The sequence below is a fragment of the Camelina sativa genome, chromosome 12, assembly GCF_000633955.1.
Source record: "Camelina sativa cultivar DH55 chromosome 12, Cs, whole genome shotgun sequence".
NCBI classification, from domain to species: domain Eukaryota; kingdom Viridiplantae; phylum Streptophyta; class Magnoliopsida; order Brassicales; family Brassicaceae; genus Camelina; species Camelina sativa.
This window is the reverse complement of record NC_025696.1, coordinates 6,765,095-6,780,983: the sequence shown is the minus strand read 5'-3', so window position 1 is coordinate 6,780,983 and position 15,889 is coordinate 6,765,095. Positions and strand designations below refer to the sequence as shown.

At 38.2% G+C, this 15,889-nt stretch overlaps 5 protein-coding genes and 1 long non-coding RNA gene across 8 annotated transcripts in view; 2 read left to right on the top strand and 4 right to left on the bottom strand.

Annotated features, from left to right (window-relative positions):
- The window catches only part of LOC104730552 (WAT1-related protein At4g28040-like), a 10,101-nt gene extending 2,172 nt beyond the window's left edge, over window positions 1-7,929 (top strand). Inside the window, exons 1-4 of one of the 2 annotated variants that reach the window (XM_010449736.2) lie at window positions 6,309-6,487; window positions 6,592-6,777; window positions 6,867-7,385; window positions 7,467-7,929. In XM_010449736.2, the coding sequence (XP_010448038.1) occupies window positions 6,309-6,487; window positions 6,592-6,777; window positions 6,867-7,385; window positions 7,467-7,662 (1,080 nt within the window). In that variant the 3' untranslated portion in view covers window positions 7,663-7,929. Of the gene's footprint in view, window positions 1-6,308; window positions 6,488-6,591; window positions 6,778-6,866; window positions 7,386-7,466 lie in introns of those variants that run through there. The other variant, XM_010449737.2, reaches the window with a different exon arrangement.
- LOC109128185 lies at window positions 1,907-2,803 on the bottom strand. Its single transcript, XR_002034673.1, has 2 exons — window positions 2,517-2,803; window positions 1,907-2,202 (listed from the first exon to the last, which is right to left on the bottom strand). It is a non-coding gene; the product is annotated as an uncharacterized LOC109128185 (long non-coding RNA).
- LOC104730553 (tetraspanin-7) lies at window positions 7,754-9,153 on the bottom strand. The gene is made up of 2 exons (XM_010449739.2): window positions 8,595-9,153; window positions 7,754-8,298 (listed from the first exon to the last, which is right to left on the bottom strand). The coding sequence occupies exons 1-2, from the start codon at window positions 9,099-9,101 to the stop codon at window positions 8,014-8,016; spliced, it is 792 nt and encodes a 263-aa protein (XP_010448041.1). The 5' UTR covers window positions 9,102-9,153; the 3' UTR covers window positions 7,754-8,013.
- On the bottom strand, window positions 9,333-10,780 carry LOC104730551 (cytochrome c oxidase subunit 6b-3). Its single transcript, XM_010449734.2, has 4 exons — window positions 10,655-10,780; window positions 9,848-9,936; window positions 9,674-9,755; window positions 9,333-9,576 (listed from the first exon to the last, which is right to left on the bottom strand). Exons 1-4 carry the CDS (start codon window positions 10,664-10,666, stop codon window positions 9,523-9,525), a joined length of 237 nt encoding a protein of 78 aa, XP_010448036.1. The 5' UTR covers window positions 10,667-10,780; the 3' UTR covers window positions 9,333-9,522.
- On the top strand, window positions 10,927-13,692 carry LOC104730550 (lactation elevated protein 1-like). 2 transcript variants are annotated; one of them, XM_010449732.2, is made up of 12 exons: window positions 10,927-11,351; window positions 11,425-11,654; window positions 11,757-11,826; window positions 11,911-11,997; window positions 12,078-12,143; window positions 12,254-12,346; window positions 12,444-12,500; window positions 12,587-12,715; window positions 12,860-12,950; window positions 13,040-13,128; window positions 13,210-13,403; window positions 13,475-13,692. In XM_010449732.2, exons 1-12 carry the CDS (start codon window positions 11,100-11,102, stop codon window positions 13,545-13,547), a joined length of 1,431 nt encoding a protein of 476 aa, XP_010448034.1. In that variant the 5' UTR covers window positions 10,927-11,099; the 3' UTR covers window positions 13,548-13,692. The 2 variants fall into 2 exon arrangements, with proteins under 2 accessions (XP_010448034.1, XP_010448035.1); XM_010449733.1 differs by having other exon boundaries at window positions 11,211-11,351; window positions 11,429-11,654.
- LOC104730549 (protein TSS) overlaps window positions 13,782-15,889 on the bottom strand; it is a gene marked incomplete in the record, with an annotated part of 9,819 nt that continues 7,711 nt past the window's right edge. Inside the window, 1 exon segment of the mRNA XM_010449731.1 lies at window positions 13,782-15,889. Within this exon segment, the coding sequence (XP_010448033.1) occupies window positions 14,197-15,889 (1,693 nt within the window).

The following is a 15,889-nucleotide window of genomic DNA, read 5'->3' as shown; positions in this document are numbered from 1 at the left end:
TTGAGGTATTGCCTCAGAGTTCTTGGTCGAACCCACTTTTCATATATAGCCTCTTCGCTGCTTCATTGTCCACGGTTAAAAGCACGAACATATCCGTTATGCCTGAACCATTCCACAACTCTTTTTTTTTTTTAATTAAACTCCAATTTGCACAAGTCTAACGAGGTTTTGATTAAAACGTTCTTATTTTTTTTGGGTTTAATGTTAAATTTATACCAATAAAAAAAGGTCTACATTTTACAATGAAACCCAAAAACACACCCAGCTCTAAAATAGAGAGAGCTAATGTTACATATTGAGCTTAAGCCACACCTAAGGTGGGGCAGAAATACAACCAAAGTAAAACCCAAGGAGAGAGTGCATAGAAGGATCCTCCGGCGAGAAGGAGATAAGACGGTTGCGCATTGTGCGATCGGTAAGAGCTCTAGTAGCTGGAGCAGAGGATTCTTTAGCTGAGAAGATCCGTTGATTCCGCTCTTTCCAGATCATGTAGACTGAGATTTTCAAGAGAAGCTTCAAGATCTTACTTGCATAGCGAGGAGGAGATGATTGAACATTCAAGACCCAGCTTAATGCAAACAAAAGCGATGCTGGAGGATTCTGAGATATCTTCCCTGCCATCAAGATCCAAATTGACCGTGTATACTCACATCTAAAAAAACAAATGAGAATGAGAATCTTGACCCGATGCACAGAGAACACAAAGCTGCAGGGACATTCATTCCCCATTGTCTTAGTCTATCTCTAGTGGAGAGCCTTCCTTGAACCGATAGCCAATGAATGAAGGAGAAGCGTGGAATTTGATTCTTTAAACCAAACTGCTTTGTGCCACGACACATGAGGAAAAGTCTGTCGGATTTGATGCCAAGTACCTTTGGAGGAGAATTTATCTGACCAAGCACCAGAAGGCTGCCTCCATTGGAACCAATACCAATCAGAACCTCTATCAGAAGAGGGGGGAGAGTGATAAGCTTTAGACCTATGAAACTCTAAGATCTATTGCTTATCCAAACCCAATAAACAGACTGTATCGATGAACAACACAAATCCAGAAAACAATAAGATTCAAACTACAAAATCGAAAAAGATAACTTGAGATTAGAATCCTCGCTCACATCCCTCAGATTCTAATCTCCCTAACTCAGTCTCATAGCGACTGGTTCACTTCACACATTCAGCATGCCCTCTCTAATCGCTTCTCCTCTTATTTATATTCTGAAACACTCCGTCACACCTAGAGACTTTGCTCTCCTTTGCCAGCTCATCACTTAGTCAAGCTTAGTTGACTTCCACTTCTTTCTTCTCTTCATGTCTTATCAGAGAGACATTTGACAAGCAGATCTGCAGCTGCTCAGCTTGGAGAGATCTAGCATTTGGAAAGTGCCAATGGCCATGCCGAGTAGCTTCCCAGAGAGTTGCTTGCTTACGGATCCTTAATTCCCTAGGTCCCAATTCGCCAAATAACTCAATTAATGGCCCTAGAGAAGAAGTCCAAGAATCATACCAGAAAGAAGCTTTCACCCCATTTCCCATCTGGCACCTTATCAATTCGTTTTGATTAAAACGTTCTTAATTATCCCATTCTCTACCAACTTCCTTAGACTTTTCAATGAGTTTGTAACCAACTCCAGTGCGATGCAGCTCTTTCGCAACACAGACGTTGCTTAAGTATGCTCTCAAAAAAAGCCACACCAATCCCCTATACCACCTAAAAGACTCTTAAGCTTCTCAATATTTCCAATATCAGATAAAATTCAGCATTGTTTGTCAACATCAAACACCTCTGGCTTTGTTCCAGCAATTTCATCAGGAAGCCAACGCTATAGGTTAAGATCAAGACTCCCTACCATAACTCTATCTTCTATGCCATCAGAGAACTGAGAAATTTTATCGACAGCGAAACAGATGAAGCATATAAAACAGAAATCCATTTTATGCAAGCAACCTTCTTAAAACTCACTCCCACGAGAAGTATATTACACTAACTCCACCGAGATGCACAGTTAACACACAAGATGAGCAATTGAACAGACAGACCTTACATGCAGAGCATAAATCCTCAGAAGAGCTTGATAGTTGCGACAATGGAAGGGTAGCATTTATGCAGGCGACCCGAGTAAACCCTTCCCTCTTTCCTGAAGTTCTCTCCTTGAGCGCCTCAAACTCACGCTCTGCCAAGTATCTTCTATGATCCTAATGAAACTTGAACAGCAAAATGTAGCATCAGCATATGTACACAAATATAAAATCCAAGAAGCCTTAACACTTCAAACCAAGGAAACAGTCGAAACCAATCACACAATAACAATGTTTTCTACAGCACCGCATCAGAACATCTTCTAGACTATACTCACAGCTCCAACATCAATTATAATTTCATCTACCACTTGCATATGAACAATTCAAAGCTCAAGGAGTTGAATTCAATTCATGATTCCCAAATACCTAGAATTGTGTACTGATTAATTCACCGATTAAGTTTATCTCAAAGAGTGAAATAGACAGAAGAAACTGACTTGGATACTGTAAGCAGAAGGGTTGAGCTCATTGAAGACAAGCTGCATCCCAAAGCTCATCTTCTGACACCGTTTTGGATACGGCGAACGTCGACTAATCGATCTCCGGAGCACAAATGTGTGAAGCGGCGGGACCGAACCGGAACCTCAAGGAAGGAATCGAAAGAAAGGAACGTGATGATCCATCTGTGGTTGACTCGCTGAAAATGGCGATAGAGGATGAACTTGGCAGAGAGAAACGCCATTTTTTTTTTCTGCGGACTAATCACGACGTCACGTCCTAAGCTTCATAGCTCGCATATCTGGGCTTTTCTTCCGTTTGGGCCCAACTTAAGCCCAATTTGTTTTTTCTCTAATGTTTGTTTACGTTTCTTTCAATTTTTATCTGAAAATACGGCAGCCACATAAAGATACGTAGACAAATTCTTTATTTCCATAACTAGAAATTTTACATGTGTCATCATCTCTCCTTTTCTCGAAAACAAAAAAAAACATTGTTCTTATCGTTATCGCATTTGATTAATGATTGTATATTTTGTATACCTCATCAATGTATATCAAACAGCTGATATCAAATGAAGTTTTGAATATAGAAATGAATTTGGAGCTAGTTGTATTCGTTTACCTGATAAAAAAATAATTAGAAAAATAAGAAAATGTGGATTCAAGTTGTAATGTACGCATGACCTAGCTAGCTAAAACGCGCAAATAGAGCTAGTACATGCATGATGATGTGGTAGTACGTAGAAGATATGGAAGGATTAGAATGAGGATGTGTGAAGATGATGTCTGTGTCGTGAGTCATAGTCTTTGTCCTTATCCTATGAATCATATCTCTTCTCGACGTGCATACACACTTCTGATTGGGCCACAAAAACCAATCGAGGAAGAATATAAAAATCATTTCAGCAATGATAGAAAGAAACCTAGCTACTTGCGATTACTCGGGGATACGTTAAGAAGACAAACAGACAAAACTATATATGCCACGTTCACGCATATGATTTTCTAGCTATTTCCATAATTCTGATCTCGTTGGCATACACCTGTACATTTAATTAAATCGGAATTATTGCGCCAAAATATTCGTAATAAAAGGCCTCACATGACACATGGGGTCCTAGGTGGCGACTCTTTTTGTTTTGTGAAAAAATGTTTTATTCAGTTGATTCGTATTCATTTGTTATTGTTACAATTAGTGTGGATTATCATACAGAGAAATCATAACCATAATTATTAGTCAACTCTGAATATGTCTTGCCTAAAAGTTTCTTCCATATACCGTGTTTTTTTTTTCCTCTTTTTGGTTCAAGATTTATTTGAAACAGTAATTAATTATTTCCTCCCATATTGTGTTCAATGGATGGAAAAAAAATCCATATGAGAGAATATAATACAAAAATATATTCTATGTAATATATATATGCATGTGGTATATTGGCTACAGATCAACCTTTTGGCTATGCCCGAATGTGGTGGCATCTCAGCCTTCAAAATGAAGTCATCATTTCATTTATAACCAAAGACAATTTGGTTCGAAGACTCTTTGCTAGAGAGACAAATTATGTGCGGAACCTCAAAAAACGTAATCACTCATTATAATTTCTTTTGTTGTTGTTTCTTTTCAAACGTGAATACCTGAATCCAATTCTCGCTGGTGTATGAGTATGATCCTTTATTTGTGTTGATCAAGTGATCGTCGATAAAAGAATAAGATTAAATGGGACGAAACAAAGTAATTTCTATTGAGTTTGTCAAGGATTGGTAAGATTATAGTAATGCTGCTAAATGCCCATATGCTATTTACAAAACTGTACACGGACTAATACAACTTAAATACTTAGAATTAGAACCAGATAATCTTTTGACTTCCACTCCTAATTCATTTTTGTTCTTCTATTTGCTCCAGGCTCTCCCTATTTATAGCTGATGGGAAATGTCATCTCCTTGTTTTGGGATGTGATAACGCCTCAAGGCTCAAGCAGCAGTCATTCATATCCGGGCCGTCACCTAAATAGGTCGAGTGTTCTAGAAACATTGTCAGCCCAATTCGTTCTATTTTGTCGGTCAACCTTTATAAAAGCTTTGTTGACTTTTTCTCATATGTGATGAGTGGAGCATGTTAAGGTGGGGTGAAACCCATATCCAACAATTTGAAAAAATTGACAACAAAATCAAAAAGCTTTCTTAATCAATCATCCCACGAATCTTATTAAGGTACTAGAATTTGTACCCGCGCACGCGCAGAATTTTAATTTAAAATATTGTCTATCAATATAAACTATTGAACTTAAATATAACCATTCAAAATTTTGAGCAAAAATCTATATAAACACTAAACTTATTTCACTAAGTAATATTCAACATATATATATATATATATATTGTTGACGATAATGTTACTTGACAAATAAATAATTTGATATATATCATGGTAACTAAGCTCAATTTAAAAATTCGCATAAAGAATAATCGCATTGATGACTACCTCATAATTTTTTATCTTTAAGAGAATTTATTTCTTATTCATATTCCATGAAAACATTCTTTAAAAATTTTGATATTGATTATCGATTGTTGACCTAATTATATATATTATATGTTGATACTAACATAATAGTACTATTCTGTAGAAAATCTGAATCTATCAAATCTCATAAACATTACTTAGTGTAAAGGTACATATATAATATCATATCGTTATACCATCTTTACCCATTGAAACAAGTTCAGCGTACAATAAAAGAATTCTCGACCAATTCACTTTCAATTTTTTTTGTTTAAAATATTATAAATACAATTACATAAATTTTGTTTTATTTTACCATGAATTTAAAATTTACTTCCATTCTAAAACTCATTAACACATTTGAAATTTTAAATTGTGATCTGTTTAAAAGAAAAGGTAAATTATATTATTATCACTAATAAAGAATTTATAGTATTGTTTTCTTATTTTAATATTTCATTTATTTTACATAATTAGTTTTTATTTATTTAAATTCTCTATTAATTATAGGTAACATATAAATAAATATGGACTAAATAAATATTTTAAGTTTATTTTAAAGTTAAAAAAAAAAATGTTGCTTAGGTGGCAGAATGAGAAGAGAGGAAAGCTAACTTTATAGATATAGATTCATTTTCAAATTTTTTTGTTTAAAATATTATAAATACAATTACATAAATTTTGTTTTATTCTACCATGAATTTAAAATTTACTTACATTCTAAAACTCATTAACACATTTGAAATTTTAAATTATGGTCAGTATGAAAAAAAGTTAAATTATATTATTATCATTAATAAAAAGTTAAATTATATTATTATCACTAATAAAGAATTAATAGTATTGTTTTCTTATTTTAACATTTCATTTATTTTACTTAATTAACTTTTATTTATTTAAACTCTCTAATAATTATAAGTAACATAAGTATGGACTCAATGAGTATTTTAAGTTTATAATTATAGATATTGTTTAGATGGCAGAGGAGAAGAAAGCTAACTGTATAGATATAAATTCATTTTTTTTTTCAATTTCACACCTATAGAAGCTTACGTATTCTTGATGTTTAATAAGTGTCTTATATAGTTGAATATTACACAATCTCATTACGCATCTATAACAGCTAGGTTCCCTAATACTTCCTATCACATTATTCACACACGCTTGACACATTATTTTGTATTCACATAAACAATATATATAAGGCAGCCGAAACGTACTTTGAGAGAGATTAAGTTTTCAGTGATTTTTGACCTTAAAGGGATAGAGAGAGAGAGAGAACCATGGAGATATCGAAGTACAAGGCGGTGTTGGCGTTAGTGTTTTTGCAGTTTACGTCGGCGGGAGTTGCACTCTTCACGAAAGCTGCTTTCACGGAAGGACTCACTCCCACCGTCTTCGTTGTTTACCGTCAAGCCATCGCCACTGTCTTCATCTGCCCCATCTCTTTCATTTCCGCTTGGTAAGTTCAGTTTTTGATCCATCCATATGAAACATATATATTACATCACCAAAATGAATATAAATATTGATGATGGAAACCATTTCCATGTGAATGGTAAATAGGAAAAAAGAAAACAAACCTTGTCTCGGAGTAAGAGGCTATTGGTGGGTGGCTCTCACGGCTGTTATTGGTGTGACTGTGAACCAGAACGCTTATTTTAAAGGGCTTGACTTGTCTTCTTCATCCATGGCTTGTGCCATGACCAATCTTATCCCTGCCGTCACCTTCATTATCTCCGTCATTGTTGGGTATGTATATTATCAAGATTTATATGGCACTATTCACTATATATGATGGATGGGTTGACTAATTATCGATATTGGATGTTTTTTTCAAGATACGAGAGTATTAAGAGGAGTAGTATGAAAAGTGTTGCAAAAGTAATAGGAACCGGTGTGTGTGTGGGAGGAGCCATGACAATGACTTTTCTAAGAGGTCCCAAATTGCTCAACGCCCTGCTCAACAAAGACAGCAACACTTGGTTACTCGGCTGCATATTTCTTGTCATTAGTACATTCGCTTGGTCCCTATGGTTGATCTTTCAGATCCCTATTGCCTCTCACTGTCCTGATCACTTGTACACTTGCTCCTGGATATGTTTCATGGCTACCATATTCTCTTTCGTCGTGGCTCTCGCCTTAGGCAACACTCATTTATCACCATGGAAGCTTGATTCCTCTTTGAAGCTCTCCTGTTGTATATACTCTGGCATCCAATTGGCGGTAACTTTCTTTTTACAAGCTTGGGTCGTGTCACAGAAAGGACCTCTGTTCTCTGCCCTCTTCAACCCTCTTTCAGCAATCATTACCACTTTCTTCGGGGCTTTGTATTTACAAGAAAAGACTTACCTCGGGAGGTACGCCATCTTCTTTTTTGTCCTCTTTTCGTTTTGAAGCTCAGTTCACATTTTGTTAATCTGTTTTGCTCTTATCTTCAGCTTGCTAGGCGCTTTGGCTATTTTCATTGGTCTCTACGTTGTTCTGTGGGGAAAATCCGAAGACTATGAAGAAGAATCCATAGACCTAAAATTGGAACATGGACACACCACTTCCTCCCAAGCTGACATTGCTTCCATTGTGATTGGTGATAAGATCTTCCGTAGTTCAGAGCTCTTAGAACCTCTTCTCATGTGAGTTGTATATGAAGTCGGTGTAAGGAGATTTCTTTGACAAGAGACAATTTAGAATATGGCAGTAATGTAGAAGCTACTCAATGCACAAAACATTAGAAAAATAGAAGCACAAAGCAAGGTGCTTTTGTAATTCATTTAGTCATATGTTGCAAATTCAAGAGAGAAATTACATTGAAAAGCAAGTGCAATCTTACACAGACACACACACACACAAAACAAGCCGTCAACGAGCTTTCTTTTAAGGCTGCAGTAACTTACTAGACAGTAAGATGAATAACACTTCAGATATATCTTTCATTGTTCTCAATCTCGGTTTTGGAGCTCTACTATTTCAACACATAAAAAGATCTCATTACCAGCTACGTTTCCTGTTATTCCTGAACGCACAACAACCAACGGAGTAAACAATAATGAGGAATATAAGGAAGACAATGTTGATCTGAGCCACTTTTTTCCACGAGGTCTTGATGTTGTCGAGCAAACCCGCCTTGCAGGCTTGACAGTCATAGCATAACGTTGCCGGTTTGTTGTCCCAGACGTTACAGTCCTCGTTTTTGTATGGACCAGGTGTCTTTGTCCATGTAGTCGGATTCACATAAGTGAAGTTACAGTCGTTCGACGGCTTACAGCAACCAGACTACACAAGTAAAAAAGTCAGAATTTATCATTAGGTACAAAATCCAACACAAGATCATAGCTTTCATATCACATAACAAGATGCTATCACTAAAGACTAAATCTTTAAAAAGGCTCTGTGTGTTTGTTTCCATTAGAGAAAGAAAAAAGTAAGCTTTTTGATCTCAAAAAACAAAAACACTTTTTGAGGAGAAAAGCAAAAGTGAATCTCAAAAAAAGATAAACACTTTATAATCCAGATCTCTAATTCTGAAATGTAGATAAACGAAATCAGAATCGGAATTAAGAATCTGTGACCTGAAGAGCATTGAGATGAGACTTGTAGAACTCTTCAACGTTAATGGTAGAATAACGAGTACGGTAAGTAGCGCAAACGTCTGAATACATCAAACAGCTTCTGATCCGTTCCCAATTCTTAGCATTAGTAACACGTTTCTGAAGCCAATTCGAGTAATCACCGACGCGATACTCTTTATAACCACGATCTGATATAACCTCGCCGGCTCCACGGTTAGTGACGGCGAAGGCGAAGATCGTGAAGCAGAAACCGAGGAGAATCAAGAGGAACATAGCGAAAAGGTAAAGCCAGAGGAGGCAAGAGACACGGCAACAAGCGCCGACGAGACCAGCGATGGAGACGAACATGAGGAAAACTCCGAGGACGACGATTGGTTTGTCGAGGAAACGTTCGCACTCTGTTGCTGCATTTTTGCCTAGCCAGATCCCGGCTGAGAGGATTGGGATTGAGAGGAGGAATGTGAAGAAATTGAGGATTCCGAGGAGGTTGTTGCTACACTGAACCATGGCTTCTTTTGGCTTTTAGCTTCTTTCACAAACCAAAAAAATGTACTTTTTAATCTCTCAATTCAGATCTTATAATGAAAAAAATGGGAGTTTTGTCCGTTACGAAATCTGTTACGGGGAATCAGACGGTTCACAGTGTTACGACAGGTAGACAAAGTAAAAAAGTTAATTACTCTTAAAAGATTGATATTTATTGTTTAGGCCCTCAAATTGTTGGATAAAGCAAAAATGTATCGAGAATTAAAAAGATGTGACATTATGAATCACAAAGAATGTCTTGCAAATTTATTTGATCATCATCATCAAAACGAAAACACTTAACAAAAGAAAAGATTTCATGATCATCATCCATCCACACGACCTTTTTTTTGGTCACACAAACTTAATAAAAATGATGAAGAGAGAGGTTATTTTGAGGGAATCAGAGAGGGCCAGGGAAAGTTCCGGTCTCCCTCTGCTCATTCCATTTGTCAACCTGCGAGGATATAATATAAATTACAATGTCAAGAAATGTGTGTAGAGAAAAGATGGTCATAAGAAGAAGTGGAAGGGAGAACATTAAAGGTACAAACCCATTCTCCAGGGCAGAGAGCGCGGTAATACTTGGCGAACCTCTCGCATTCGTTGGAGTCCTCACCCTTTGCAGTTGTGCACCTATCAGTAATAAAATTTTGTTGTTGAGGTTAGAATGTGTTGAAGAGAGAGACTACGATTGTAAAACTCAGTGTAGTATTAAACAAGAGTACCTGTGGAACTCAATGTAACGGGTAAAGCAGTGCCTTGTTTGGTTTGTTGTAGGAAACCGGAAATCAGCAGGGGCCGTTTTCAGTTCAATCTAGTGCAATAGAAGAAAAACACAAAAAACAGCTCAGACATCCGAGATAACAAACATTGAAACCAATTGAGCAAAGAAACCAAACTATTACAAAACTGTTTTTTAGGATCCAAAGCTCCATACTTTTCTTCTCTTTCAAATCCTAATCTACTATTACTATATTCAACACAAGCAACAAATATCTAGCCTTTGGGATAATGGTTTGAAAAAAACGTTACATTATACAAGAATCCCCGTGAAATCAGAGTCATTCAGAATTGCAAAGCTTCATCTAGCATAGTGAAACAAACCACACAAGCAACAAAACCATGTGTATGAAGGAAATAGATTTGACAAATCTTCATCGCTTTTATACAATTCCGATGCAATCAGATATATTTCCTCTCTATTCAAAGAATCATCTCTTCAATTAGGGATAAAAAAAACTCAGGGCTATTCTCTACCACTCTTATCAGATCATACAAATAGAAGAAGAAATGGGAGAGTATTGAGTGAAAAAAAGCTACATCACAGAGCAGCCAATTTTGCATCAAATCGAATTCTCATACATAAAATGAATCTAATGGATACTGAAATTAATGTAAGCATAAAAAAGTGATCAATCAGATCTCAAATGAAGGTCGAAATTTTCAATACAAAAAAATTCCCGATTCTTCAATTACAAGCAGAGAGCTAAAGCGTAGTTATATAACACAAATAAGAAAAGATGTAAATTAACCTCGTCCTCCATGGCTTGATCCGAAGACGAACGGTGATGAGAAGAATAAGGTTGGGGTTGGAGAAGAAAGAGAAGACGCAGCAGCAGCAGTCGAAGATGGGAAATTTGCAAAATGCCAACATTTTCTCCGGTGACGACGACTAGAAAAAGCCAATGAGGCCGCTTTCCTTATTGGGCTCTGTTGGGCCTAAAGAAAATCACTAATTAATTCATACCGGTTTGATGGTTAAATTCGGTTAAGTGGAACGAGTTAATATGATTCGGTTTACTCTGGTCACGTTGTGTTTTTGGATCTTTCAGGAGGTTCAGAGTTCAGAGAATCAAAAAGCTCGAGCAGGTGAGTAGTGAGGGAGGTGCATCGCTACGACTCTTCTTCGTTGGATCCGTCATCCTCCGATCACGTTGGACGTCTCCGATTACCTCTCTCTCTCCTCTCATTCGCACCATGCGTTTTCTTCTTCTCTCCCTTCGCCGTGTAACTCTATTCTCGAGGCATCGACGATACTACACTTCCGCTCCTATTCATAATTCTTTGATCCCAATCAATCCCAGCTCTCCTTCTCCGTCCCTTATATTCTCGTCTTCTTCCTTCTCTACTCTTGTACATCCCAACGGAGATGGGAAGATTGCAGGACCTCTAGTAGAGTATGAACGTAGAATCGTAGCTGGAGAGCTATTGGATGGAGATTTATGTCAGGTAGTTTTGCTTTTTTCTGTCTTTTGTTGGATTTCTAGTGTGAGTCGATTCTAAAGTTTTGATTTTTTTGCAGCTAGGTACATTAAGAGAACTTCAGAGACTCTACGACGAGCTTGTTCAATCCGCTGATGCTTGTCGATTAGATCGTTACTCTGCATCCGCAAAACCAACTAAGAGTAGTAATTGGTTCTGGAAAAAATTCGTGTCTCACTCTTCTTCTGTCTCCCCTGTCAAAGGCTTATACTTATATGGAGGTGTTGGAACTGGCAAAACTATGCTCATGGACTTGTTTTTTCATCAGTTGTAAGTTGCCAAGTAGGACTTCACACAATTCGTATATATAGTTTCTATGATTTTTGTTTGTTAGTTTGGATTCATCTGATCCTCTGTTTAAACCCGGGTTAGGCCAGCTAGCTGGAGAGCGCAAAGGATTCACTTTCACAATTTCATGTTGAGTGTTCATAGCCGCTTGCAAGTAAGATTCTAGCTCCAAGCTTGTCTTTTTTTTTTAAGATGCGGCTTGTACAACATGAAATTGTCATTTTAATATCCTCTGCAGAAGCACAAGGGTCTTGAAGATCCACTTGAAGTTGTTGGCCTTGAAATAGCTGACGAGGCTATACTGCTATGCTTAGATGAGTTCATGGTATTGGAGGCTTATCTTAACTGTTAAAAATTTTTTGTTTAGGGTAACTCGCCTTAATTTATTGCTTTCTTCATGTATAGGTCAATGATGTGGCTGATGCTTTGATACTAAACCGTCTCTTTAGACACTTGTTTAACAATGGCATTGTAAGTAAAATCTATACAACCTTCATCTTTCTTAACTCTTGTAAGCTACTGGACCTAAACCTGCAGTTATTTAATAGTTTGTTCATGTCGGTAACTGAAAGCAAGTGTAGGTTCTTGTTGCTACATCAAACCGTGCTCCAGATAATCTCTATGAAAGGGGTTTACAGAGAGACCTATTCCTTCCGTTTATTTCTACATTAAAGGTATGCAGATGAAAAGGCCTGTTACTATCAACGCGCTGAACTCGTTTCATGTGATCCATTACCTTGCGTAACTGATACTGAGAAGTAACTGTTGTAGGAAAGATGTGTGGTTCGTGAGATTGGTTCATCGGTGGACTATCGGAAACTGACCTCTGTATGTGATTTCGCTCTCTCAGTAACTCTGTCTTAGTTTGTTTGCAACGTGATCTTAATCTTATAGCTATCTGCTCTTGACTGCAGGCTGAAGAGGGATTTTACTTTATTGGAAAGGATATTTCTGGTCTTATTAAACAGAAGTTTCAGCTGTTGGTTGGCGATCAACCAGCCGGTCCTCAGGTGGTTGAAGTAGTAATGGGGAGGAAATTGGAGGTATTTTATGCTTCTTCTTTCAGAGATGCATTAACTTGCAGTTCACCATTTTGTGCTGCAGAGTGCTTTGCATGGATTCTGTTGATTGATTGTCCGGAAACCTTCAAATGCCATTCCATTCTGTTTTGTTTTGTTGTACACCAGGTTCCGCTGGCTGCTGATGGATGTGCCTACTTTCGTTTTGAAGAGCTGTGTGATAGACCCCTAGGCGCAGCTGATTATCTCGGATTATTCAGTAAGTCTAACCCCAGAGCCATCATACTATTTTCATTGCACTAAATTTCGTACACGCTGCTTAATCTTGAAATGCAAATTTCATTGCAGAGAAGTTTCATACTTTGGCTCTGGAAGGTGTACCCGTTTTCGGGCTCCACAATAGGACCGCAGCTTACCGTTTTGTGACACTGGTTGATGTATATCTCTTTTGATCTCTCGTTTCTACATTCATTCTCTTTTTGGAAAATTGTTTGCCCAACGGTTGAGATTACTAACAGGTGATGTATGAGACCAAGGCTAGGCTACTGTGCACGGCAGAGGGTAGCCCTCTAGAACTGCTGGAGAGAATAGTGACAATCTCTGATGCACAGCAAATAGCACCTAGAACCTCTTCAAGATCAAGGAAGAGTGATGATCTCGACATTTGCGTGGACAATGAACTTGGGTTTGCTAAAGACCGCACTATTAGCAGGTACCACTGAGCAACTGTTGGGTTTACTCTTATCTATAGTCTGGACTGATTATCTCCTATGCGTACTGCAGATTAACGGAGATGAACAGCAGAGAATACCTGGAACAACATTCAAGAATGTCGGCGGAGCAGCCTTCTTCTTAGTATTGTTACAATGTGGTTAGAGATGCTGTCAAACCTGTTGGAACCATTTTTTACCGAACAAAAGCTCTCATAATGTATTTATTCTGTGTTTAAACATAGACCCATCTTTTTCTTGCTAGTTGATCATGTTTTTATCAGTTAAGTATATGCTGTGCAATCAACCAAGAAATGTGTAGTCTAGTCACTAGTGAAGCTTTTATAAAATCTAATCCTCAAGCTCTTAAATACAAGGAATTAACATTCACGGTTTTCTCTTTTTGGGAGGCCATGAGCTAGTTCTAACGAGCTGAACCTACACCAGTAAGCCATTGTGTGTTCTTTTCTAGAGAAAACTAGACATGGCCAAACACTTTTATCTTACAACTAATATCTTATACCAAAGAAAGAGAAAAACACAAAGGGACAAATCTTTATTAAGGAGTTGAATATTTCTAGTTTTCAGCCACGGAAACCAAAAACTGAAAGCAGGAGAAAAGTTGTTAAAGCAGGAGTGACGAGCCTTGGTCCTGCGTCACAACACAAAATTCACAAGTAAAAATGCTTTTTTCAACTATGATGATTGTGTACCTCAACGTCATCAATGGAGCCAAAATGTTTCTCCATTCCTTTAGCCTCAATGTTAATACTTCAGTGACAGACAGTTGCTTCTTCAACTTGTAACTTCAATTTGCTCGATTTCATTATCGCTGTAATCTCCCCAGCACTTGCCTCCCTTTAGTTCTCCATTTTTCCCATCAGAGGTCTCATGTGATGTGGTTTCCACTTCACCTACTGTCAAATGTCCATTTTCAAGTGTATCTGTGGTTGCTTGTGCAATGACTTCTTCCTCTCCAGCTTTTTTCTCGTTGTTGCTTTCTTCTTCGCTTCCGCTCTTCTCCTCAGAGCTTTCAGCACCAGGTAATTCTTCCAAAGCAGGTGGTGCATGTATGCTAAGTCCATTCTGAGGCTGTGTAATGGACATGTTACAGGGATATCCACCTGCTACAGGCGACAGCGGGTACCCATTCTGTGTTATTTCTGCTCCATTTGGGGATGCTAAATAGCCATTTGGTGGCACTGGATACCCATTAGAAACCCAAGGTTGACTAGGTATGAACTCAGCCGCATGGGGGTTCATTATTCTTGGGCCATTGAATTGATTAGCCTCACCATTGGACTCAGTGCTATTGGGGAAACTTGGTTTGTTACGCGGAACCCTGTTTCCAGATCGATTGTAACCACCACCTGAGAGCCTAGGTCCATAGGGAACTCGAGCTGTTACAGACTGATGAGGAGTTGATCTGCGGACATGGTTAACAGGAAGCATTGGTGGCATATTCAATGGAGAGGGAAGGATTCCACCGTGGTCTTTGAATCCTGGAACTGCAATCGATCCAAAAATTGGAATGGTTGTTGGGGTATACGGCGGCGCAGAAGCAGAGAGCTTCTTGCTCATTTCTTTTTGTGCTTCGCATGCGTCTTGCTTTTCTCCATCTGCAGCTATTGATGACTTTGGACTCGAGTCTCCGTTAGGCAGCTTTTCTGTTTCGCCATCTACTGTTTTCAGTTCAGTATCAGATAAATCCTTTTGGAGCTTTACTCCAGTTGCTGATCCACTGCCATTTGAATCTTTTGGTGTTGGTGAATTATTCAAGAGAGATGCATTTGAATCCCCAGACGTTGGTACACTCTCAGTTTTTCCTTGTCTTGTATTTGATACGTCTGTCTCTGTTGGAAATGTTTCTTCAGCTGCCTTTACGGCCTCCACAAACTTGATTTCTTTGGGTGAGCTCGTCAAGTCTGATCCACCAACAACCACCCTTCCTCGCTCACCGCTATCAGTGTTTTCTGCTTCCGTTTCTGTAGCCACATGCTTATTCTCGCTCTCATCATCCTGAGCATTAACTTTTTGAGGACCATCTACTGCAACTTTTGCCGTATCTATAATCTCTGGGGATTTTGTTTCTTCTGACGGCAACTGCTCTGCAGCTAATTTTACAATCGTTCCAGGGGGTGCCAGTGCAACCTCCTTATAGGAAAACAGTTTTCCAGCTTTGACATTCACAGGACTCACCATGGGAGTTGGCTTGTTGATGTGTTCAGTGCAAGCTGGGATTGCCTTGGCTGGTTTATCATTGACTGGTCTTTCTCCCACTATATTGGAACTGTTTTGCTTTCTGTTCAAACTCGTGTTCTTTACAGACATCTTCGAGGCATGCGAAGAAGTGGAACCATCAACAGAAATTGAAAGCTCAATAGAACTAGTCTTCGGGGATGTGAAATTGGTGGATTTTCCTCTGCTTCTTGATGTCTGCTGAGTCACGTTCATGAAGTTTGTGTTCAGCTTTGCCAGGCTGGGCCGA